General features: G+C 36.0%; 1 protein-coding gene across 9 annotated transcripts in view; it reads left to right on the top strand.

Moving 5' to 3' along the window:
- The window catches only part of SH3GL3 (SH3 domain containing GRB2 like 3, endophilin A3), a 161,613-nt gene that overhangs the window by 128,939 nt on the left and 8,443 nt on the right, over positions 1 to 24,231 (top strand). For 8 of the 9 annotated variants that reach the window (XM_074233976.1, XM_074233978.1, XM_074233980.1 and 5 more), the window contains 3 exons: positions 1,867 to 2,010; positions 8,872 to 9,005; positions 11,187 to 11,342. In XM_074233976.1, coding sequence (XP_074090077.1) covers positions 1,867 to 2,010; positions 8,872 to 9,005; positions 11,187 to 11,342 — 434 coding nt within the window. The remainder of the gene's footprint in view (positions 1 to 1,866; positions 2,011 to 8,871; positions 9,006 to 11,186; positions 11,343 to 24,231) is intronic. The other variant, XM_074233981.1, reaches the window with a different exon arrangement.

The following is a 24,231-nucleotide window of genomic DNA, read 5'->3' on the forward strand; positions in this document are numbered from 1 at the left end:
CACAAAAATCTATTGTTTTTCATTGGCTTATATTAAAAAAAAAATTCATGATGACATTCCCAAGTTCCCATTGATGTTTCTTTGTTTCTTTTGAGTTACCCCAAAAGCCAAACCAATTTCTTTTAAGTTTTCTAAATTACTAATCTTTTAGCATGACTGTTAAAACCAAAATAAGGAAGCAATCCTTTCCCTATCAATCAATTAACATACATTTTATGAAACCTATTTTGTAATCTCATTTTAGTTGGAGAAAGAAGACATGTAGCAATTATCAAAGGACATTGCTTAACAAATATTCCTTAATCTTTTCTAGTTCAGTGGAATTAAGACCCTCTCTGAAATTGCCTTTTCAGAATTCCAGAATGCTTTACTTTCAAACCCCAAATTTACTCTATCAATACAAAACAGACTCCAAATCTCTCCACTCTTTGACTTATTCTCAACTCCTCTAATTTCCCCATGCAATACTGCACCCTTCTTAACTTTTCTAATTTTCTTATTCAACACTATTCTTTCTTTTACTTTAATTCCTCTAGCAAACTATCTTTAATGTCAATTTTAAAAAATTTTGTGTTTGGGGGCAGCTAGGTGGTGCAGTGAATAGAGCACCAACCCTGGAGTCAGGAGGACCTGAGTTTAAATGTGAACTCAGATACTTAATAATTACCTAGCTATGTGACTTTAGGCAAGTCACTTAACCCCATTGTCTTGCAAAGAAAACAAAACAAAAACAAAAAAAAATTGTGTTCAAATTCTCTCCCTCCTTTTTCTTTCCCTATCCCTGAGAAGGCAAGAAATTTGATATAGACTATACATGTACAATCATGCAAAACGTTTTTCAGTGTGGTTTCTTTTCCTTTTTTGCATAATTTTTTTTTCTGAGGCAGTTAGGTGGTGCAGTGATATATACTGTTCACCAGCCCTGGAGTCAGGAGTACCTGAGGTCAAAGATAGCCTCAGACATTTATTACCTAGCTGTATAACCTTGGGCAAGTCACTTAACCCCATTGCCTTGTGAAAACAAAAAAAGGGAGAAAAAAACCACTTTCTAAACAATATAGTTGAAAAAGAACATTGAATTATTTTTCATTTAAGCAAGATTTATCCAAGTTAGTCTTTAGGTCCATAGAGGTGTAGAGGAAAGGGGTGAGAAGGGCGAAAGAATGACTATGTGTTGCTTGTGTGTGGTGTTTAATGGAACATAGTTCTTTTTCAAGTGATTTTGCAATTTTAGTTTAAAAATTTTCTTTAAAAGGAAATTACACGTTGGTGAGTAAATTAAATCATGCAGTATTATTGTGTTAAATTCATCTCATTTTAATATGTCAACAGAAAAAAAAACTTTTTGTCCATGGATCTTAGTCATAAACTTTTGATTGACTTATAGCACTAACACTATATTTTCAAGATATTTTGTTTCCTTTTGTTTTTTAAGGATAGGTGAGGAATACATGCATACATACATATATTGCATCATATATCATATATATAATATATATATATATTATATATATATATATATATATATATAGAGAGAGAGAGAGAGAGAGAGAGAGACACAGCGCAGTTCTGGTTTGAGCTGTAAATATATTTGGTATACTTTATAAACCTATTTTCTGCCCATATATAAACATACTTGTTTAGTCTTTAACTTAGTTAAGAATCCAAATTTTTATAATTTGAATTCAAAAAGGTTAAATAGAAAGACCTTTGTTTACATAGGTGAATTTTTGCTCATCTTTTCATTTATTGATATACCCAAGTCATAGAGTTGCCTTCCAATGTGATGCTGCAACTGTATTTGCCTTTTTGAAATGTATTCTGCTCTTTTAAGTTTAAAGAATTACAAATTACCATACTTTTAAGCATACAGAATGAAGCTAGGAATGAAGTCTACCATATCCAAGATCACAGGGCAGATGGTAACCTCAGCATATCCACAACCTGAAGGAATATTAGGAGATTCTGTGCTGCAATTTGGGAAAGAACTTGGAGAAGACTCTTTGTTTGGTGAGTGTATGCAGTATATGTATGTAAGTTTAAGTTGTCCTAGAAGAGATAGTGTCATATTTCTCTTAAGTCAATAGATGCAAATTGTTCTGAAAGATTGAAGATCAGTAAAATAGATTTTTGAAAGTATATCTACATAATGTATTATCTTTAGAGTTTATGAGGTAATTCAGGTAAGGTATGTAGGATACCATATTTTATGGTGAACAGTTCATATCTCTTGAATTTTAATGATGTTTATGCCATTTTTTACTTGCTAGCAGAAGTAATGGCACAAAACTTAAGGGTGGCAAAATTTTCAACCATGTACTGCAATAATAATGTTCATACAGATTTCTTAATCCATGGTCTCTCAAGAAGGGTATAGGCATAAGAGTGCTAGAAATGTGGAAAGTCAAAATCAGACATTCTATTTTTAATATTAAAAAAGAAATAAAGCTTTATTAAAATTGAATATTTCAACTGACACTGGTGCCCTCACTCAATCTCCTGATGTCTGATGGTCAATGTGATTTATTAACTCTTCTTTCCCTCTCAATAATATTGAAAACTGGGAGGAGGAATGCTATGCATGGGAAATTTTTTGTAACACACAGTTACAAAAGTGTGCATAGAATGTGGGGCCGGTTTGGGCTATAAATAATGAGTTTTTTAATACTGCTTAGGTTCTTAATTCACTTTGTTCAAATTATTCAGTAATTTAACAGCTTGACCCCTTACTAAGCAAGTCTGTTTCTGTCTATCACTGCCTGCCCTGGTGGTTGAGGGAAGAGATCTAGATGTTAAGTAGTTTCCTGGTCAGAGCAAGATGGGATTGGCTCCACATATATTTCATGGTGGCTTCAGGTCATTAGGCCCACACAGTTGCTCTGAGGGGAGGTTTGATTATCCTTTGGCTAGATAGCATACACATACAAAATTGATTCATGGCAGCAAGGTTCTAAGGAGTTGTGGGAAGATTTGAGGGGAAAAGGAATTGTGGATTTTATGGATATGAATTACAGTATGAAAACCACAGCTTCCTTGTATACATCCTATCTTGATCACTCAGAGATCTACTTCTCCCTCTCTGCCTCTGCTCAGGCTTTAATTCAACAAACTATTTTTTAGCATCTTCTGGTATGTGTCGGGTACCTTAGCTTCAAAAACAAAAGCAAAGCAATTCCCTGAAGTTTACTTGGGGAGGAAGATAAAGATCCATTTTAGCTGAAAATGACTATGAAAGGCTAAAGGATCAAAGAGCTTCTCATCATGAAGTAGGACAATGTGGTTTGTACTAAAACAAACTAGTTGACTCCAGTAGGGTATGTGATATATTGTCCATGTAGACGTGGGAAGAAAATTAAGAGATTTTGTATTTTAGATTAATTTTTAAATCTTAAAGAAAAAGTAAGTTTTGCTAACATTGAATAAATAGAAATATATAGTTTCTAGTACCTTCACTTATGTCCATTATGTCATGCAATTATCTGTTACATAAACCTTCCCTTATTTCAGGATATATGGACACAGGTAAGGGCTGTGCATATTAAAGAAGGGGATAAAAAGAGATAGGGGCTTAAATTTTGCATTCTAATTTTGTGGGGTCGGGGAGAGGTTGGTGTTTGTTCTTGAAGAGGATCATGATATCAGGGAGGTGATACATTAAATTGCAAGTGAATTAGATTTAAATGAGGAAGCTCTATGCAAAATCAACAGTCTCACTCTTTCCTCCAGAACCATCTGGATTCAGGGACAGAATATAGATTAGAATGACTGGAGGAGACCCTGGATACAGTGGGAGACTTTGGCCTTTTGAGGAGGGATGGAGAGGATGATGAAGAAGGATTATTAACACCTGCAGGAATCTGGAAAGGCCTTTTATAGAAATACCACCCTCTAAAGCAGGGATGGGGAACTTTCTACCAAAACTTTAACTTAAAAATTAACCTGTTATATTTGGTCAAACATTTGATTAATTCACCCCCAAAAGCTCCCAGATCTATCAAATTTCAAGTCCTGCCCGCAGTTGCTTTCATTCTTTGATGACATTCCTTATGTCTTTTCCCCAGAGTTCCTTGGTGGTTAAATGCTGTAGTCTTATCATATCAGTCATAAAATTCTTCTTCATCTTTCTGCATGATACTTGATGTTCTAGGTCTCGAAGCCATAGAGCAGCCCTGGTAAAATGTTAGTATTGAAAATAAGGGTCTTTGCTTTCATGGAAAGAATTTTGCAATTTCTTTAGAACAATTGGACATAGTCTTCTTTCTTCTCAACTTTGGACTCATCTATATATAATGTTCGACCATGCTATACTTATCATTAGATATTATCTATTGAATATTTGTCAAAATTCATACTGAAATATGCAGTTTTAAAAATTAAATTTTATCTTTTGAAGTTATAAAGCATCTTTTCCTATCCAACCTTTTATTCCTTCCACTGAAACATAAAGAAAAACAAAACCCTTATAACTAATAAAGAAGTTCTCCTCACTTCTGTAAATCAGTTCATTTAAGTCTTCCAAGGTTTTTATAAAGCTGTCTCTTCATTTCTTACAGCATGTCATCATCTCATTGCATTATTATACCATTATTTGTTAAATCTTTTCTAAATTGATAGACCCTTAGCTGTTGTGAATTTTTTTGTATGTATAAAGCTTATTCTTTCTCTGATCTCATTAGGGTATAGGCATAGTAATAGTATTGTTGAGTCAAAGAGTTCACACATATTAGTAACTTTGGAGACATGGTTCCAAATTGCTTTTAATAATGGCTATACTTTATAAAGCACTACTAATGGTAGATCGAATGTTCCTGTTTTCCTATAGTCCCTCTAATAGTTGTCGTTTTCCTTCCAGCTTTGCAGTTGGTTCTAAGCTGTAATCTTATATTTGCTTTAATCTGCATTTCTTAATTAAAAGTATTTGGAGCATTGTTTTTCATATGATAATGTAAACTTTAGGTTTTTTTTTCCATTGAGAACTGTCTTCTTTGACCATTTATCAGTTGGAGAGCTGGCTCTTCTTATAAATTTGAATTTACAAGAGAAGCTTTTATCAGAGAAACTTCTCATAAAAGCTTACTTATCCCTCTACCCTCCTGCCAAATTGTCTATTTCCCTTCTAATTTTGGTTATGTTGCATTTATCATATTTATTTAATATATATTTATGATATATTTATTTTATATGTAATATTTAAATAATATTATATTACAAAAATTCTAAATTTAAATCCATTTACATCTTATCTTGATATATATATATATATATATATATACTTATATATATTTTTTTTGTATAAGATTTTTGATTTATATCTGTTTCCTGCCAGATTGCTTTATAATTCTATCATCACTTCTTTTTTTCTTTTTAAATAATGAGTCTTATGCCATTAACAGGGTCTTTGGGTTTTTTAGACTTTGAGGATAATTTTTTAGCCAGTACCAAATTGTTTTGATGATTGCTGCTTTGTAGAATATAGTATTACAATATGATATTGTTAGACTTTCTTTCCATTCCACTCCCTTCATTTCCCTTGAGCTTATTGACTTTTTGTTCTTTCAGAAGATTTTCTTCATTATTTTTTTACTTCTATTATGTTATCCTTTGTTGGTATGACATTTAATCAATTAGTTAATATTTAGGTAAGACTATGTTTAATACTTTAAAGATTTTTATAATTGCATTCATATAGTTTCTTTTGTACATTTTGGTAGGTAGAGTCCCAGTTAATTTTCTATACTTTGTAGTTACTTGAAATGGAATTTTTCCTGTTTTGTAATAAAAATGCTGATGATTAGTGTGCATTTTAATATCTTGTAACTTTAACGAAGTTGTTAACTAAGTCAATTAACTTTTAATTCACCTTGGTTTTCTTTTTTCTTTTTATTTAATACTATCTTATTTTTCCCCAATCATATAGCAAGAAAATTTTAAGCATTCATTTTTACAAGATTTTGAATTTTCCCTTCCTCCCTCCTCTTCTCTCTTCTGAAAAATGCTAGTTTGCTATAGTTTATAAGTGACACAATAGGTAGAGCACTGACCTTGGAGTCAGGAAGTTGGGAGTTCAAATCTGACTTCAGATACTTGACACTCAATAACTGTTACCCTGGACAAGTTACTTAACCCTGATTGCCTTGTGTTCAATGCCATCTTCAGTCTTCCTGATTTATAGCTTGTCACTAATCCCAGCTAGTGCTGGAGGAGAAAGTGAGGCTGGTGACTTAGCACAGGCCTCCCTCCCTCAAATCCAATTCATGTATTTGTCATAGCATCATCTCCCTGATGACATGGTGTTCACTGAGAATGAAGAACAACCATCATATATATTCTGTTATGTAAAACATATTTTCATATTAGTCTCAATTGTGGAAGAAAAAACAAATGGGAAAAACACAAGTAAGGATAAAGTAATTGAAAACATATGCTTCATCTTCTTTAGCTGCTGTGGACAGCAATATCCTTTGTGAGTCCTTTGTACTTGTGTTGGATCATTGTGTTACTGAGAAGAGCTGAGCCATTCATAGTTGATCATAACACAATGTTGCTAATATTGTATACATTATTTCCTGGTTCTGCTCATTTAACTTTTCATCAGTTTGTACAAATCTTTCTAGTCTTTCAAAAATCAGCCTATTCATCATTGATTTTCATTTCAGTCCTATACCACAGCTTGTTCAGTCATTTCCCAGTGGTTAACTATCCCTTCAATTTCAAATATTTACCAACTTGAAAAGGGCTTTTATAAATATTTTTGTCCATGTAGATTCTATTTCCTTTTTTTTAGGATTTCTTTGAGATACTAACCTAGTTGTGGTATTGCTGAATCAAAAGCTATGCATAGTTTGTTTACCCTTTGGGCATACTTATAAATTACTCTCCAGACTAGTTGGATTAGTTTACAACTTCACCAACTGTAAGCTGACCCAGTTTTCCCACATCCTCTCTAGCATTTATCATTTTCCTTTTTTTGTCATATTAACCAGCGTAATGGATGGTGGTATCTCAAACATTTTAATTTGTATTTCTTTAATCAAAAATGGTTTAGAATACTATTTCAAATGCCTGTAGATAGTTTTGATTTCTTCACCTTAAAACTGCCTCTTCATATCCTTTGACCATTTAACAATTGGGGATTTGCTTCTTTCTAAGTACATTATCATATCATGTGCAAAAAGTGACAGTTTTTCTTCTTTGTTCATATTTCCTCCTTATTTTTCTTGTCTTATTCCTATAGGCTTGCATTTCTAGCATTGTGTCAAATGATGATATTTGGTGATATTCTCTCTATTGGTGATAGGCATTTTTTATCTTCTCTGTCTTTTCTAAGTGAATGGAAAATGTGCCCGACTTCTTTGAGTGATTATCAGTCTCTTATAGGAGAATTTGTAGTGGGTTGTTGCTTGATGCAACCAATACTAGTTTTAAAACAGAAAGAAATAGAAGACCTCACCTTCCACTTTCTCAGCCTGGACTTTTTTCTGACTCTTCCATTAGAGGCAAAAATCTTTGGGGAGTATATAATTTGTCCACCTGCTTTAGGTAGGTAGCTAAGCAGAATAGTGGATAAGACTGCTGGCTTGAAGTCAGCAATGCTGAGTATGAATTCTACTTCAGATACTTAATAGCTTTGTGATGCAGGACAAGTTATTTAACCTCTCCAAGGAACAGCTTCCTTATGTGGAAAATGAGAATAATAATAGCACCACCTTACAACCCTGTGAGAATCAGTGAGTTGATTTATGAAAAGCTCTGTTCAAACTAAAATGCAGGCTATTTTATGCCTTATTTGATGTTTATTATCAGAGGATCCCTAAATGTTCTTCCAATTTTATTGCCTACAGTATAGATCTCCATTCTTTTTACTTGTTCCAATCTAATTGCTTTACCCAGTTTATTTTGTTAATTCCTACCTCTTTAGAACACATCAGACTGAGAACTGTTTGAATATAAAAGTGGTAGTTTTTTTCTCTTTGTTTTTTAAACAGATCTTTTCTATTTTTCTTTGTTATACCATGCCTCCCCCCCACCCGACCAACACACACCCACACACACACACACACACACACACACACACACACACAAACACACTCCTTATCCCTGTCTTATCCTATTCCCTCTTCTCTGTTGTCATCCTTGAATACCTTTAGGATGGCTTTGCTTGCTTAATATCTTGTCAAAAAAATAAAGAGAAATACTGAAGGATGAAATCATTTTAAAGAAAGCTCAACAAGGTTTCTTGGATATCAGATTTTTGAGTTATTTGAAAACAAAGTTTTCCATACTATTTACATTTTCCCTTGTACTTGCTGTATAAATTTTGTTCATTTAAAATATTTTTAGGGCATCTAGGTGGCCCAGTGAATATAGAGCACAGGGCCTGGAGTCAGGAGTACCTGAGTTCAAATCCGACCTCAGACACTTAATAATTACCTAGCTGTGTGGTCTTGGGCAAACCACTTAACCCCATTGCATAGCAAAAACTAAAATAAATAAATAAATAAAATATTTTTTAGTCTCTTGCAATTTAAATTGTATATTTTGTTTTTGTTTTCTTTTCTATCCTTAATTTTACTTAATAATTTGCTGCCAGGTACAGTCATGTGCCTACTTCCTTTCTCCTCTTAATTTGTTTTATATTTAGTTTACCTCTCTCTCCCTTCAGCAGTGTGCTGTGGGAACCAAATATAACAGCAAATAAGAAGAATCTTTTTTTTTTATTTGGGGCTATAAAGCCCAAAATTTAAGAGTGAACAGTATTTGCTTCATACAGCCTAAAATTCCTTTTAAAGTATAAAATGAAATGAGTCATCCTTCTTTGGGAACCCAGACAACATTCATTGCTGAGCTGACCCTTTCTCTTTTATTGTCTAGGTCAAGCATTGTTGGATTTTGGTGAATCAATGAAGTTGATGGCTGAAGTGAAAGATTCTCTTCATATCAATGTGAAACAAAACTTTTTTGATCCACTACATTTCTTACAAGAGAATGACCTAAAAGACATTTCTGTGAGTTCTTGGACGGAAAACATAAATTTATTTTAAAATGATGTATTTTTTAAATTTAAAGTAACTACCCTTTATTCTGTAGGAACTTGGCCATAATCTCAAGTACATAATAGCATTTTAGTTAAATGGAACAGTTTCAGGACCAAGATAAACTTGGGGGGAAATAGTCTTTGTTTGCATAGAATTAAGTTATCTAATGATCTTACAAAGAAAATCCTAGATCTAGCTTTTTAGTACCCTTGGAACCAATTTACTGTATTTAATATTCTCGCTAATGAACTTTCCTTCTCTAAATATAGTGTTGGACACTTTTCAAGTGTTATTTCTCATTTGTTTTTTATGTAGGATAGGATTTAAAATGTATCAGAAGAAATTACGTATCACTGCTTCGAACTCTTCAGGTCTAGCTGTTTAAACTATTCAAAAATATACCTCACTATGCTTGTCTAGCACACATTTCTTTTTTTCACAAGAATAGCATTTCATTCCAAAGGTAGCTAAACAACATAAACAATATTAAGCATGTTTTGCTAAAAAAAATAGATAACTTACATTTATAGAATTTTCCTGCTCTATCAGTCTCATAAACTTGTTAAATAAAGTTAGTGAACGCAATTTTTTTTTCCCCTTGGCAGAGAAAATGGATTCAAAATTAGAGTTAAGTAGTCCTACTTTCTCACTGTCTTCTGATACACTCTATTTTGTGGAATATTTCCATCTCTTTTCCTTTAAGTATAGCTTTAAATAGTCCCCATTTATTTTGTTGGGGTTTTTGGTAGAGATTTTGGGGTGGTTTGCCATTTCTTTCTCCAACTAATTTTACAGATGAAGAAGCTGAGGCAAACAGGGATAAGTATCTTGCCCAGGGTCATACAGTTAGTATGTGTTTGAGGCCAAACTTGGAGTCTTTTTTGTTTGGGTTTGTTTTATTTTGGTTTTGGTTTTTTGTAAGGTAATGAGGTTAAGTGACTTGTCCAAGGTCACACAGCTAAGCAAGTATTAAGTGTCTGAGACCAAATTTGAATTCAGGTCCACTTGACTCTAGGTCTGGTGATCTAGCCACTTGCCACCTAACTGCCCCTTGAGGCTAGATTTGAAATGAGAAAAATGAGTCTTTCTGCCTTTAGGCCCAACACTCTATCCTACACCACTGTACTACACCACCTAGCTACTTAAGTTTAGTAATCAACTAATCCAAACTTATTTTGTAGATGAAGAAACCAGGGTACAGAAAAGCTAGGTGATTTAATTTTGAATAAAAAATTAGCCTTGGTGTCTGAACTTTTATCATTGGATTACTTGCAGCCTGATATCACTTCAACTTGATAGGAATTGGAGAAATGAATTTCTAAGTTTCATTTTTTATTCAGCTGAACAAATGTTTATTAATTGCCCTCTGTTTTCAAATCATTGTACTGGGCACTGATGGTACATAGACTAGACAAGATAGCCCATACTTAAAAACTCTTACTTTTTAATGGAGGATACAACATGTACACATGAGGATAGACAAATGATTTAAAACCTGAAGGATCAGAAGGGCTTCTTGGAGGAGGGAACATTCAGCGTAGAGGCAGAAATGACAAAGTACATTCCAGAAGGGGGGGAATTAATAATCTGTATTTCTCAAGTGCAGTGGGAAAGAGCTCTAGAGTTGTCATCAGAGGATCTGGGCATGAATTCCAGTTCTAACTCTTTGGGTGGGACCTTGGGAAAGTCACTCAGTCTCTTTGAGGCTCAGTTTCTTCATCATAAAGAGAGAGCTTTGGATTAGGTGACCTTGAGAATTCCTTCTGCTTCTGTAACTGATCCTGCTTAATAATTGGTCCTCTATAATATTTAACAAAAATGTTTCAGTTTTTAATTCACTATTAATTATCTAGAGTAAAGTTTCCATAAATCAGCAAAGTTGTAGAGAAATGAATAACCTCAAGATAGGATCTCTAGACAAGATTTTTTTCAGGTACTATATTTTGTTGGATGCTGATAGTATCACATTAGTCATACTTGGAAATACATATTCAGTTATTTGATAAGTATCATTATCACATTTGTGCATTCCTCTGTGTTAGCAATTTGAAAGGGATGGATCATGCTTTATTGATGTAGACTTGGCAAAAATAATGATCATTTTTCACAGAACTGTAAAAGCAGTCTTATGTTCTCTCATTTTTCTCTCAGTATCACTTGAAAAAGATGGAAGGCCGTCGTTTGGACTATGATTATAAAAAGAGACGAATGGCTAGGGTAAATGAAGAAATACGAAAAGCAGTAAAAAAATTTGAAGAGTCAAAGGAGATGGCTAGGAGAGACATGCATAATTTGTTAGAAAATGATGTGAGTATGACATTTCAACTGTTTAAAAACAAACCAAGGAACTCTTAAAACAATAGAATTAATTAAATGATTACTTATATAGATATCATATTCTTAGTGTAAGGGAGAAGAAGATTCTTTAATGTCCTCCTGAACACAAAGTATATCGTACATGTTAATAGGTTGGAATTGTTTCTCTGCTGTGGTCAGTTCTTGTGACTTCAGACATTTGAGAAATCAGAATATCCTGGGAAGTCATTGCTCAGAAGTACAACTATATTATATATCTATTCAAGGTCATCTGTAGGAGTTAAGAACCAGAGGAAAATCAATGTATTCCTCTTTCTTGTTCTTCCACCTTTAGTTATTTGTGGGTAAAATGAAGTTAAAATAAGCTTTAGAGTGGCCTTAAAAGGGAAAAGAAGTTACTGAAAAACCTATTTGCTACTTGAGAAATTGGAGAGATCCACAATGTATGCACTGGTGTAGATGAGAGCATCAGGGTCCCTCCTTTGTCCACTCATGGCCACCTGGAGTCATTGCATTGCCATTCAAATAGCTTTAGAAGTAGAGATCCAAGGTGTTGTACCAGTTGTACCTGTTCTCCAAACACAAGCATTTAGAATCCCTGGTTCCAATATTGTGGGTCCAGTTTTCAATTAAATTTGTGGAACAAGTGATTTTTTTTCCCCTTTAGGATGTATAGGAATGCCATTTTTTGACATCATCTCTATACCATCAGAACTGGAACATTCAAACAAAACTGATTTATTTTATTATGTCAAGCCAACAAGCATTTATTAAATTTCTACTCTGTTAGACTCAGTGCAGTGCTAAGTGCTGGAGTTTTGTAGAATGGCTTTGCATGCTGTTTGGACTACTTACTGTCAAGTGAGGAATCTTATAAAGGGTAAGCTGAGTTCATATAAATCCATCAAGTGCCAGAAAAGAGAGCAACCTTTTTATCTTTTCCTTTGTTTGCTTTCTTTATTTTTAAGGGACAAAAAGATACTATCCTCCTCATCCCCCATCTGTTTTTGGAGTTTCATTTTATTTTTGTTTCTGATAACAGTAGTAATAGCTAATTTCACTATGGCATATTAAGGTTTTACAGAACACTTTTCCATATCCTGTGAGATATGTGGTACAAATATTGCTATTTTCCTTCTCTAGATGAGGAAACAGGCAAGTGAATATTGCTGAGGTCAGAAAGTAAATAATATCAGATGGTGTAGTAGATAGAAATACTAGATTTAGAAAGGCCTAAATTCAAATTCTAAACTCAAACATTTATTAAATCTTTGACCCTGGGCAAAGTCTCAACCTTTCCGTGTCTCAGTTTCCACATCTGTAAAATGAGGGAATTGGACATAATGGTTTCTAAGGTCCTTTTGAGTTCTAAATCTGTGATCTATGTTTTCAAGTCTAGTCTACCATGTCACCTCTTATAGTAGAAAAAATAACTTGCATCTTGTTCGGGCCCAAGTACAGAATGTTTCATTGTTGTTTAGTCACGTCCAACTCTTCATGACTCATGTTGGAGTTTTCTTGGTTTTCCAGATTTTCCCTTAGATTACCTGGTCTAAGTACTGGCAATTGAAGGCCTAGCACCCATTCTCTATTAGAACTCAAAAAGGAGAATTTAAGACTGCCCTAAGTATCTAAAGAGGGCTTAACCAGAAAGTAATCTGGATAACTATAATTCCATAGTGAAGAAAGAAATTTTCTCACTCAAAACAGTTAATATATTTTTTCATTTTTGAAAAAATGGAAATGAATGAATAAGTTCATTAACAAAACAACCTCTTCTGGATTTTTATTAATAATTAGGAAAGAAATTCTACAGTGTAGGCTAAATGCCAAGACAAATTTAATAGTGACTGAATATGTGAGTCTTTAATGTAGGCCTTTGCAAAAACCCACTAATGATGTTCTCTGAAGAGGATATTTCACAAACTGCTCTGTTTTAATGGACCTGCCCAGACACAAGCTAGTGGCATTTATACAGCAATGTGTTTTCTCAAATTAATAACTTTAGCTAATAATTCTATGATATGAAGCATTTTCCGGACAGCTAGGTGGTACACTGGATAGAGTGCCAGGCATGGAGTCAGAAAGACCTGAGTTCAAATCAGCCTCAGACTCTTTCTATATGAATGACTCTGGGAAAGTCACTTAACCTAGCTTGCCTCAGTTTCTATAAAATTATCTGGAGAAGGAAATGGCAAACCACTCTGAAGAAAACCAAGAAAACTCCAAAGTGTGGACAAATTTTGTGGGCATTCAAAAAGACATAATCTCCTCTTTATTTTATGCCTGATTCTATCCCTTTTGGAAAAAAATTTTCTTTTGTACTCAGGGCAAATGCAGCACCACAGCCACCACACTTAGGATGCGTGAATGCACACAAACACCAGTGCAAGAGGACCTGGACTTTTCAACTGCCTAGACACTTACCCATGTCTCCCCATTCTTAAAAGACACTCCCTTAATCTTCAACTTTAAAAGAATGGGGAAAAACCAAATGGACAGATAGTCCAGAGAAAAGAAAGAAGTACAAACTAAAAAGAGATGAAAAGTTTGAGGAATACAGTAAAAAGAAGAGCAGAAGAAGGGGAAGTTGAAGTCAGAAGAGGAGAAGCTCAAATAGCTTTTTAATGACCTCATTAGTGAAGTCTAATGAAATTTGAGTTTTGGTTCCAGATTGTTACCACCTCTATTCACTACCTCTTTAAAATGCTAATGAGATAACAAATGTCTATTCAAGTTCCTATATTAGTTACACTTACCGGAGGATCTGTAAATGGGATAGCAACAGCAACTCTTTAGGAGAATTATTCTCTGGGATATAGGAGTATCCGTTTATTCAAAAACTATTATAGAGAGCAATATTACTCCAAAAGCAGAGGATTACTGTAAATACAGACGCAAAATGATTTTTATAGAATTAAAGAAAGAACTAAATAGAGCAATAGTCAATCCTTGGGATGGAATGCACCACTGTAGCAAAAATAACAATACTTCTTACCCAAATTATTCTATAAATTTAATACTATTATAAACAAATTTTCAAAGTTTTCCTTCACCAAATTAGAATATTTGCATTGTTTTCGGTAGCATTATTTAAAGCTGTAAACAAAATGTACAGACTCACCAAAGGCTAGGAAATGAACAAGCTATAGGAATGTAATAGAGTATTACTACATCATAAAAATAAATGAATATTTCTTCTAGTTCTTTTATCTCTCCCTTCCTTTTATTTATTTGTCCTCTGCTCTCATTTGGTCATAATGTGGTCATAATTTTAAAATTTATAGTCTACTTATTGAATAAAACTTTGTGTTCCCTTCTCTAAAATACAAATCAGGTCAGACAAATTATTTACATCTCTTCCTTTCTCTAAAATAATAGCAACTACATAAATCAAATTGTTTTGCTCTTCAAGATCATACTTTATTGATTTTTCTCTTGTGAATCAGTTACTTTTATTAGAAAAAAGAAAATCTGTCATTGTGTTTAATTTATCCCAAAGATTTAGACTCCTTTAGATGACAGAATAGTAATCAGTAAGATAGAAAGTGTGACCTATGTGTCACCATAAAGGAGTTTGACTTCATATGACTTCTTAGATGGTTCTATACTTTTAAATTTAAATTTTATTTTTTCCTATTACATGTAAAGATAATTTTCAACATTCATTTTCTGTAAGATTTTAAGTTCCACATTTTTCTACTTCCCTCCTTTCCTTCTCCCTTCCTATCTGATGTAGATTATATATGTACAGTCATGTTGAACACATTTCCATATTAGTCATATTGTGAAAGATTCAGAACAAAAGGGGAAAAACATGACAAAGAAAAAAAAATAAAACCAATTTTTAAAAAGTAAAGACTGTATGCTTTGGTCTTCATTCAGACTCCATAGTTCTTTCTCTGAATGTGGATGGTATTTTCCATCACAAGTTTTTTAGAATTATCACTGATTTTTGTACTGCTGGAAACTATTATAATTGATCATCATACAATATTGCTATTAAAGTGTACAATATTCTCCTGATTCTGTTCATTTCCCTCAGCATCAGTTCATATAAATCTTTCCAAGTTTTTCTGAAATCCACTTGCTCATGATTTCTTGTGTGTGTGTGTGTAAGTATGTGTTTTATAGTTTATCTTCATATTATTACAATAATCTTTTTGTTAAAGGAAACATAAGCCCCTCCCCCCCAAAAGATATAGAGAAACTTCAAGAGAAATGGAGAGAAAAAAGTGTACTTCAGTCTATGTTCAGATTCCATCAGCTCTGTCTCTGGGATGAGTTGCCTTCTTTATCATAAGTCCACCAGAGAAGTTACTTCAATGTCTTTTCCCACAATTGCTATTATTAGCTGTATTTTCATCCATTCTATTCCTCCTTACTCCCATTTATTATATTCTCTCTCTCCTTTCACCCTGTCTCAGGTCAGAAGTGTGTTGTATCCAATCAATCTCTCCCAAGACCTTCCCTCTCTTCTATCACCTACTCCCCCCCCTTCCCTCTTCCCCTTTATCCCATCCCTTTCCTTTCATTGTTCTCTAGGGTAAGATAGATTTCTATACTATTTTGAGTGTTGTTTCTTCACTGAGCCATTTCTAATGAGAATGAAGGCTCACTCATTCCCCCTCACCTTCCTCCCCTCCTCCATTCCAGTGCAAAAGTTTTTTCTTGACTGTTTCATGTGAAATATCTTAGCCCATTCTACCTCTCCTTTCACTTCCTCCTAATATTGTCTTTTATCACCCATTGACTCCATCTACAGAATCTTGTACCATTATATTCAACTCCCTTCTGGGCCTTGCCCATATTTGTTCCTTCTAACTGCTCTTATAAATGATAAAGTTGATATGAGTGATCAGTGTCTCCTTCCCATATAGGAATACAGATAGTTCAGCATCATTTAATTCCTCATAATTTGCCCTTCTTGTCTACTTTCTCTACACTTCACCTCAGTCATATATTTAGAGATCACACTTTATGTTCAGCTCTCATTGTTTCAACAAGAAAGTCTGAAAAATCCCCTGTTTCATTGAATGTCCATATGTTCTCCTGGGAGAGGATGGTCAGTTTTGCTAGGTAATTGATTTTTTGCTTGTAAACCAAACTCTTTTGCCTTCTGGAATATCATATTCCAAGCCTTAAAGCTCTTGATGTAGACATTGGTGAATCCTGTGTAATCCTGACTGTAGTGCCATAGTAGTTGAATTGTTTTTTTCTGACAGTATTTTCTGTTTGATTTGAGAGTTTTGGAATTTGGTTATGATATTCCTAGGAGTTTTTCTTTTGGGATCTCTTTCAGGAGGTGATTGGTGAATTCCTTCAATTTCTGTTTTACCCATGGCTTCTAGAATCTCAGGGCAATTTTGCTATATAATGCCTTGAAAAATAAAACCTAAGCTCTTTTACTGGTCATGACTTCCAGGTAGCCCAATAAATTTTCAATTATCACCTCTAGATCAGTTTTCTAGGTTGGTTGTTTTTCCACTGAAATATTTCACATTTTCTCCTATGAGTTTATTCTTTTGGTATTGTTTTATTGTTTCTTACTTGCAAAATCATCAGCTTCCTTTAGCTCCATTCTACATTTGTAGGAGTTATTTTCTTTAGAGAGTTTTTTTCATCTGCTTTTCCAGCTGACCAATTTTACTTTTAAAGGCTTTCTTCTCTTCATTTGCCTTTTGGGTTGCTTTTTTTCCATTTGGCCTAAACTTGTTTTTAACATGTTATTTTCTTCAGTATTTTTTTGTAATTCTTTCACCAAGCTGCTGACTTGATTTTCATGATTTAACTGTATCGCTCTCATTTCTCTTCCCAATTTTTCCTCTATCTCCTTTACTTGTTTTTCAGTCTCTTCTGAGTTCCATCCATAGCCTGAACCTATTTCCGATTTCTGTTGGAGGCTTTGGATATAGAAGCTTCGACTTTGTCTTCTTCTGAGTGTATATTTTGATCCTTCATGGGACCAAAGTAATTTTCATGGTCAGTCTTATTTTTCTATTTACTCATTTCCTCAACCTTTGACTGATTTACCACACTTCCAAGGCTTTGGGGTTTTGGGGGGGGGGATACCCCACAGGATCTTCAATTCCTTTAAGGTCTTATTAGAGGCTCTGACTACTCTCTTGCCTGTGCTCTTGTCTGCCTTCCCCTGCCCTGCATTCCCCTTTGCCCTGGAGTTGTGAGGAGGGTTCCTACTCCTCTATGGTGGTATGGGGGCTCAGACTGTGACCTAGTCTGAGTGTGGGCAAACTGCAGGGTCCTGCCCCAAGGATAGCAGTGAGACCTCTGCAACTCCCCTCCAATTTTTCCTCTATCTCCCTCACTTGATTTTCAGTCTTTTTTGAGCTCCATCATAGCCTGAGCCCAATTTCTGTTTTTCTTGGAGTCTTTAGATGCAGGAGCTTGTACCTCCTAATCTTCAGATTGAGTATTTTGATCCTTATTGGGATCATAGGAAAAGTATTTCTCAATGGTGTTCCTCTTTTTTCTCTGTTTACTCATTTTCCCATCCTGAGCCTTGTTTTGGGGTGCTTCCTGAGCTTTTGGGACACCTCCACAAGGATCTCAGTGTGTGAGGCACTGACCTCCCTCTTAGTCTGTGAATGACCATAAGTGCACCCCCTCTGCCACGGGGCTGAGGTGGTGGGGGGCCTGCTGTTCTATGTGGGGCCTAGACTGCAATCAGAATCTGAATGTGGTCAGAACCCCAGAGTCCTGTTCCAGGGGCAGAGGACAGAGTTTGGCAGTCTCTCTTCACTCCACTCCCTAGGCTCAATAGGCTTATGCCTTGGGGCCTCCTGCTTACTGGCTCTCCCTGCTTCTAGTTCCTGGATTTGGGCTGTCCTGACCATGCTGCTGGCTGTGTGCCCTGAGGGCTGGGCTTCAAGTGCGTACTCTGTCAGAAGTTCCCCCCCCTTCTGTTCCCCTAAATTGTGCTTGGTCCTCCCCAGGGTGTAAGTCAGGAAACTGCCCTCGATGCTGTGTGCCTCAGCTCCCAGCACCCTGGTGGGCCACCCCTCTGGTGGGCCACCCCTCTGATCCCATGGAGCCAAGCCTTTCTGCTCTTTTCCAGGTTACCTTGGGTTGGAGAATTGCCTCACTGGATCCCTCTGTGGAGTCTGTCTCTCAAAAATGTAGTTAGAGTCTTTAGTTTATAAGTTTTGTTCCACAGCCATTGAGTGAAGGTCCTTTCCTGTTGCCATATTGGCTCCGCCCCCTCAAAAAAGCAAGCAAAAACTTCTTAAACTATATTTATAAAGTCAAGCCTATCATGAGCATCTTAAAATTCAATTATGTGGAATTGGCAAGACAAATAGAGCCCCAAATTCTGAAGATTAAGAAATTTTGCAGACTTTGTGGTTTCAGAGGCCACATTGTATGTTCTTTCTAAAAAGGTTTCTGGAAATTTGAACCTTAGGTAGTTGGACAATTTTTAACTGTGTTTTTTAAAGTAATGTAGCATGATATTGTTTAATTTTGCATCTTATAAACAAATTTTGGAATTCATGCAATACAATTACCATCTTTAATACATATTGAATTCTAATACTTAGGAACTATTGGTAATGTAAGTATAGAGTTAAATGTTTATTAAGAGCAGAGAGGAGGGGCGGAGCCAAGATGGCGACATGAAGGAATGGAGTCTTAGGAGCTCTCTGATAAAAACTCACAAACTAAGGACTCTAACTAAACTTTCAAGAGACAGAACCCACAGAGGGACCCAGTGAGGCAGTTCTACTCAAGGTGACCTGGAAAAGAGCAGAAAGGCTCTGCTCCCCGGGGCTGGAGGGGCAGCCGCCAGAGCCAAAGAACTTCAGCCTCCTGGAGGCAGCCCCAGGGTGCTGGGAGCCTCAACTCACAGCAGCGGGGGAGTCTCCTGAGCTGCACCCCGGGGAGCACCGGCACAAAGTGGGGGAACAGCAGGGGAACTCTGCCAGAGGGAGCATGTGGAACCCAGCCCTCAGGGCACACAGCCAACAGCCTGGTCTTTTGGCAGTGGAGCCAGTAAGCAGGAGCCCCCAGGGCATGAGCCCATTGAGCTGAGGGAGGGGAGTGAGGAGAGACTGCAGAGCTCTGTCCTCTGTCCCTGGAACAGGACTCTGGAGCTCTGACCACATTCAGATCCTGATCGCAGTCTACGCCCCCCCATAGAACAGCAGGGCCCCCCCCACCTCAGCCCCGTGGCAGAGGGGAGCGCTTATGGTCATTCACAGACCAGGAGGGAGGACAGAACCTCACACACTGAGACCCTTGTGGGGGTGTCCCAAAATCTCAGGAAGCACCCCCAAAAAACAGGCTTAGGCTGGGAAAATGAACAAAGAAACAAGAGGAAGACCATTGAGAAATATTTTACAAATGAGCCCAATAAGGATCAAAATACTTAGTCTGAAGATGAGGAAGCACAAGCTCCTGCATCTAAAGACTCCAAGAAAAACAGAAATTGGGCTCAGGCTATGATAGAGCTCAAAAAAGACTTTGAAAATCAAATGAGGGAGTTAGAAGAAAAACTGGTAAAAGAAAGGAGAGAGATGCAGGAAAAATATGAAAATGAAGTCAGCAGCTTAGTCAAGGAAATCCAAAAAAATGCTGAAGAAAATAGCATGCTAAAAAACAGCTTAGGTCAAATGGATAAAACAGTTCAAAAAGTTATTGAGGAGAAGAATGCTTTAAAAAGCAAAATTGGCCAGATGGAAAAAGAGATAAGAAAACTCTCTGAGGAGAATAAATCCTTCAGACAAAGAATAGAATTCAGGGAGATTAATGAATTTACCAGAAATCAGGAATCAATGCTTCAAAACCAAAAAAATGAAAAATTAGAAGAAAATGTGAAATATCTCATTGAAAAAACAACTGATATGGAAAACAGACTTAGGAAAGATAATTTGAAAATTATTGGAATACCTGAAAGTCATGATCAGGAAAAGAGCCTTGACATCATTTTCAAAGAATTGCTACAGGAAAATTGTCCTGATATTCTAGAAGCAGAGGGCAAAATAGAAATGGAGAGAATCCACCAATCCCCCAGAGAAAGAGATCCCAAAAAACCAACCCCCAGGAATATTATAGCCAAGTTCCAGAACTCCAGAGAAAATATTACAAGCAGCCAGAAGGACACAGTTCAAATATCGTGGAGCTGCAGTCAGGATCACACAGGACTTAGCAGCAGCTACATTGGAAGCTCGTAGGGCTTGGAATACAATATACTGGAATGCAAAAGAGCTTAGAATGCAGCCAAGAATGAACTACCCAGCAAGGCTGAATGTCCTCTTCCAGGGAAAAAGATGGACTTTCAATGAACCAGGGGAATTTCAAAGGTTCCTTTTGGAATGGCCAGAGCTGAACAGAAGGTTTGATCTTCAGATACAGGACCCAGGTGAAGCATGGAGATTGGAGGAGAGGGGGGAAATATGAGGGACTTAATGAGGATGAACTGTATGTATAGAAAAATGATACTGATAATATTCATATGAACCATCTCAGTTAATAGAGCAGGTAGAGGGAGCTTTTATAGTTGAAACACAGGAGAAAGCTGAATTTGAAGATAAAATATGATGTAAAAATGTAGTCAATAAGAAAAAAAGGGAAATGGAATGGGAGAAAGAAAAAGGAGAGGGGGAGTAGTCCAAGCTATTTCACATAATAAGATTTTTTTTATTACAATGAGCTATTGCAATGATATGGAAGGGGGGAGGCAAGGGGGAATGAGGGAACCTTTGCTCTCATCAGAGATGGCTAGGAGAGGAAACAGCAAATATACTCAATGGGGTATAGACAACTGGAGTAAGAAGGAGGGGGGAGCAGGGGGAAGGGGGTGGGGATGTGAATAAAGGAGGAGAGGATGGACCATGGGGGTACAGTGGTCAGATATAACACATTTTCTTTTTTTACTTCTTGCAAGGGGCTGGGATTGGATGGCCTGCCGAGGACCATAGGGCCAGGTGGATTCTGGGCCTAAGGGGTGTTATGGGGGCTCAGGGCTTCTTGGCCCCAGGACCAGGGATCTGTCTGCTGCGCCACTCAGCAACCCTACAGCAGAGTCAGAGTGAAAGGAGAGAGAAAATATAGTACATGGTAGTGGAGAAATAAGAAAGGAGGGAGTTGCGATCAGCAATGGCAACGTTGGAAAAATATGGAAGTAACTTTTGTGATGGACTTATCATAAAGAATGTGATCCACTCACGACAGAGTTGATGGTGTTGGAACAAAGACTGAAACACACTTTTTGTTATTATTATTTGGGGGAGGGTGCAGGGCAAGTGGGGCTGGGTGGCCTGCCTGGGGCCACATAGCAGGGTGATCATTGGGTGTCTGGGGCCGGATTCGGACCCAGGTGCTCCTGGCTCAAGGGCCAATGCTCTGTCTGCCACCCAGCCACCCCTACTATTATTACTATTTTATTTTATTTTGGGTCTTTTTTTTTCTTCTTTTTGGTTTTTGCAGGGCAGTGGGGATCAGGTGGCTTGCATGTCACATGGCTGGGTGATTATTGAGTTTACGAGGCTGGATATGGACTTGGGTGCTCACGGCTCCAGGGCTGGTGCTTCGTCCATTGCACCACCTGGCCATACCTACAATTATTACTATGATTTTTTTTAATTTTAATTTTTTTCTCCCCCCTTTACTTTTTTGCCCAAGCAAGTCTATCTATATTCATGGGGGGAGGAGTATTTTGTTTACTTGTAAACAAGTATATTTTATTAATGTAAAGAAAAACATTTGTACAAAAGGAGAATAAAAAATAAATTTAAAAAAAGAGCAGAGAGGAGAAGGGAAAATGAAGGCATAGCAAACAAAGAAAAACTTTTAGCAAAAAAGGCAAATAGGATGGAGGATTAATCTAACAAAAAAATACAGGAATGTCAGAACAGCAGAAGTGCTGAGAATTCACGAAAGTATACATATAAATATATACACACAGAGATACATATACACACATGTGTATATATATATGTTGGATATGCATATATATATTATGCACCTAGACATATTTACATATTATTACATGTGTTATGTTCATATATAAATATATACACACATACATACACTCTAATTTTAAAAGACCTAGAGAGAAGAATGAAACAGGAAGGACTTAGACTGTTTAGGTTTTTGAAAGTGAAGATTGCTATGTAAAGATAGGTGAAATTATGGTGAATCTTGGAATATTTGAGGTACAAAGAACATCATTTCCCACTTCTTCATTTTGCAAATGAGGAAATTCAGTTCCTGAGAAAATTAAGTTTTTTTTTCTTCATAGTTACACAATTAATTAGTACCAAAACCAGAAATAGAATCCTCTGTCTTCCGACTCCCAGGAGATAGAGAATTGTTATGGTAGCATATTGTGATTTCTTCAAGGATTGAGGATGTTAGCATTCTTCTAAGGACTTGAAGCCATACTCTTGTGGGTGGGATATAATTGACAAAATGAAGAATAGAATTTACCCTCATGGTTGTGAGTAGATTTTGAATAGATGCCCTTGCTAGATTGGTGATTTTGATACTTTTGCCTCACTTGGTTTTTATGTTTTAAAAGATTTCAAAAAGAAATGGAGGAGAAAAGGATCTTAATAGTGTATGCAAGAAATGTTCCAATAGAAAAGATTAAAATATCAGGTGAAAAAAGAGAAGGATCTAGGGATCCTATTAAGAAAATATTTATCCTGACTAAACTTAGCCTAGCCTACCTATCACTGCCTAATTCTAATCCATTATTTATTCATAATTTTCTCTTACCTCTAAATTTACAGTATAAACATTAAGGTTACATATGTGACATATAGGTCACCTGATTTACAAATTATTTCCCCACCCCCACTAATATGTTTCCTTGTGGCTAAGTGATTGTGGAAGGCTAGAAGGATTAAGACCCCTATGGCTAGCAGATAACAACTTTGGAATGTTGCAAAATTAGGGCATCATTATTATCAGTATAAAATGAATTGAAAGAGAGGTTAACAGTCTACCTCTCATTAGTGTGGAAATGAATATCTTTTACAAAATTCCTAATGAATGATTATCAAGCCTCTACTTGAAAATTCCTAGCAACAAGCCTTATTAAGTTCTTCATTCCTTAATTGTCCCATTTGGCATTGTTATAGTTAAAAAGTTCTTAACCAGAAACCAAACTTCCCTGGATGTACTAGCACCACCTATTGGTATTAGTTCTGTCTTTTTAGGAAATTTGAAAGAAGTCCATTTCCTCTTATATGTAAAAACCATTTCCTAAGTGTTATCTTTTCCAGTCTCATCATTTCTAGATTTTTCAGTTCTAGGTTGTGTGATAAGATAAATTGCCATTCATCTTAGTGTTGATAAAGTAGATTGTCTAAATTATCCCAGTCATTACAAATGAATGTACTGACTCTTAAAAGTGGGGAGAAGTTGGGATGATTAATTTCTGTTCCTTTCATTTAGCTATACCAAGAAAACTGTACCATCTCTATGATCTAGGGACCATATGTATGGGATGCCATACATTTCTTTGGTCATAGAATATTTCCCCTTTCCTAGCTGAAGACAGGTTAATATATTTTGTGCTTTCTTTTTTTTTCTTTCCCTTCCCTGCTTTCTTTCTTTTTTTTCTTTCTTCTTTCATCATTTTCCTCTTCAGTCCACATAGAACATCAACACTCTTACTTGTGGGTGCTCTGCCAAAGGAATATGTATTTTGATTTCCTCCTAGATATCTTGGGGTTTACTGGGATTTCCTTCTTTATATCTTTGCCTTAAATCCAAATCACTCTGATTCTCATAGATCTGTCAACATTAAGTGTCAAGGCCCAGCCTGAGCCTCATTTGGTCATTGTTTGGACCTAGATTGGCTCAAAGTGACTGTAAATAGCAATTATTTCTGTTTGGCCAGAAACCCTGAGTATTT

The sequence above is a fragment of the Macrotis lagotis genome, chromosome 4 (assembly GCF_037893015.1).
Source record: "Macrotis lagotis isolate mMagLag1 chromosome 4, bilby.v1.9.chrom.fasta, whole genome shotgun sequence".
In the NCBI taxonomy this organism is placed as follows: Eukaryota; Metazoa; Chordata; class Mammalia; order Peramelemorphia; family Peramelidae; genus Macrotis; species Macrotis lagotis.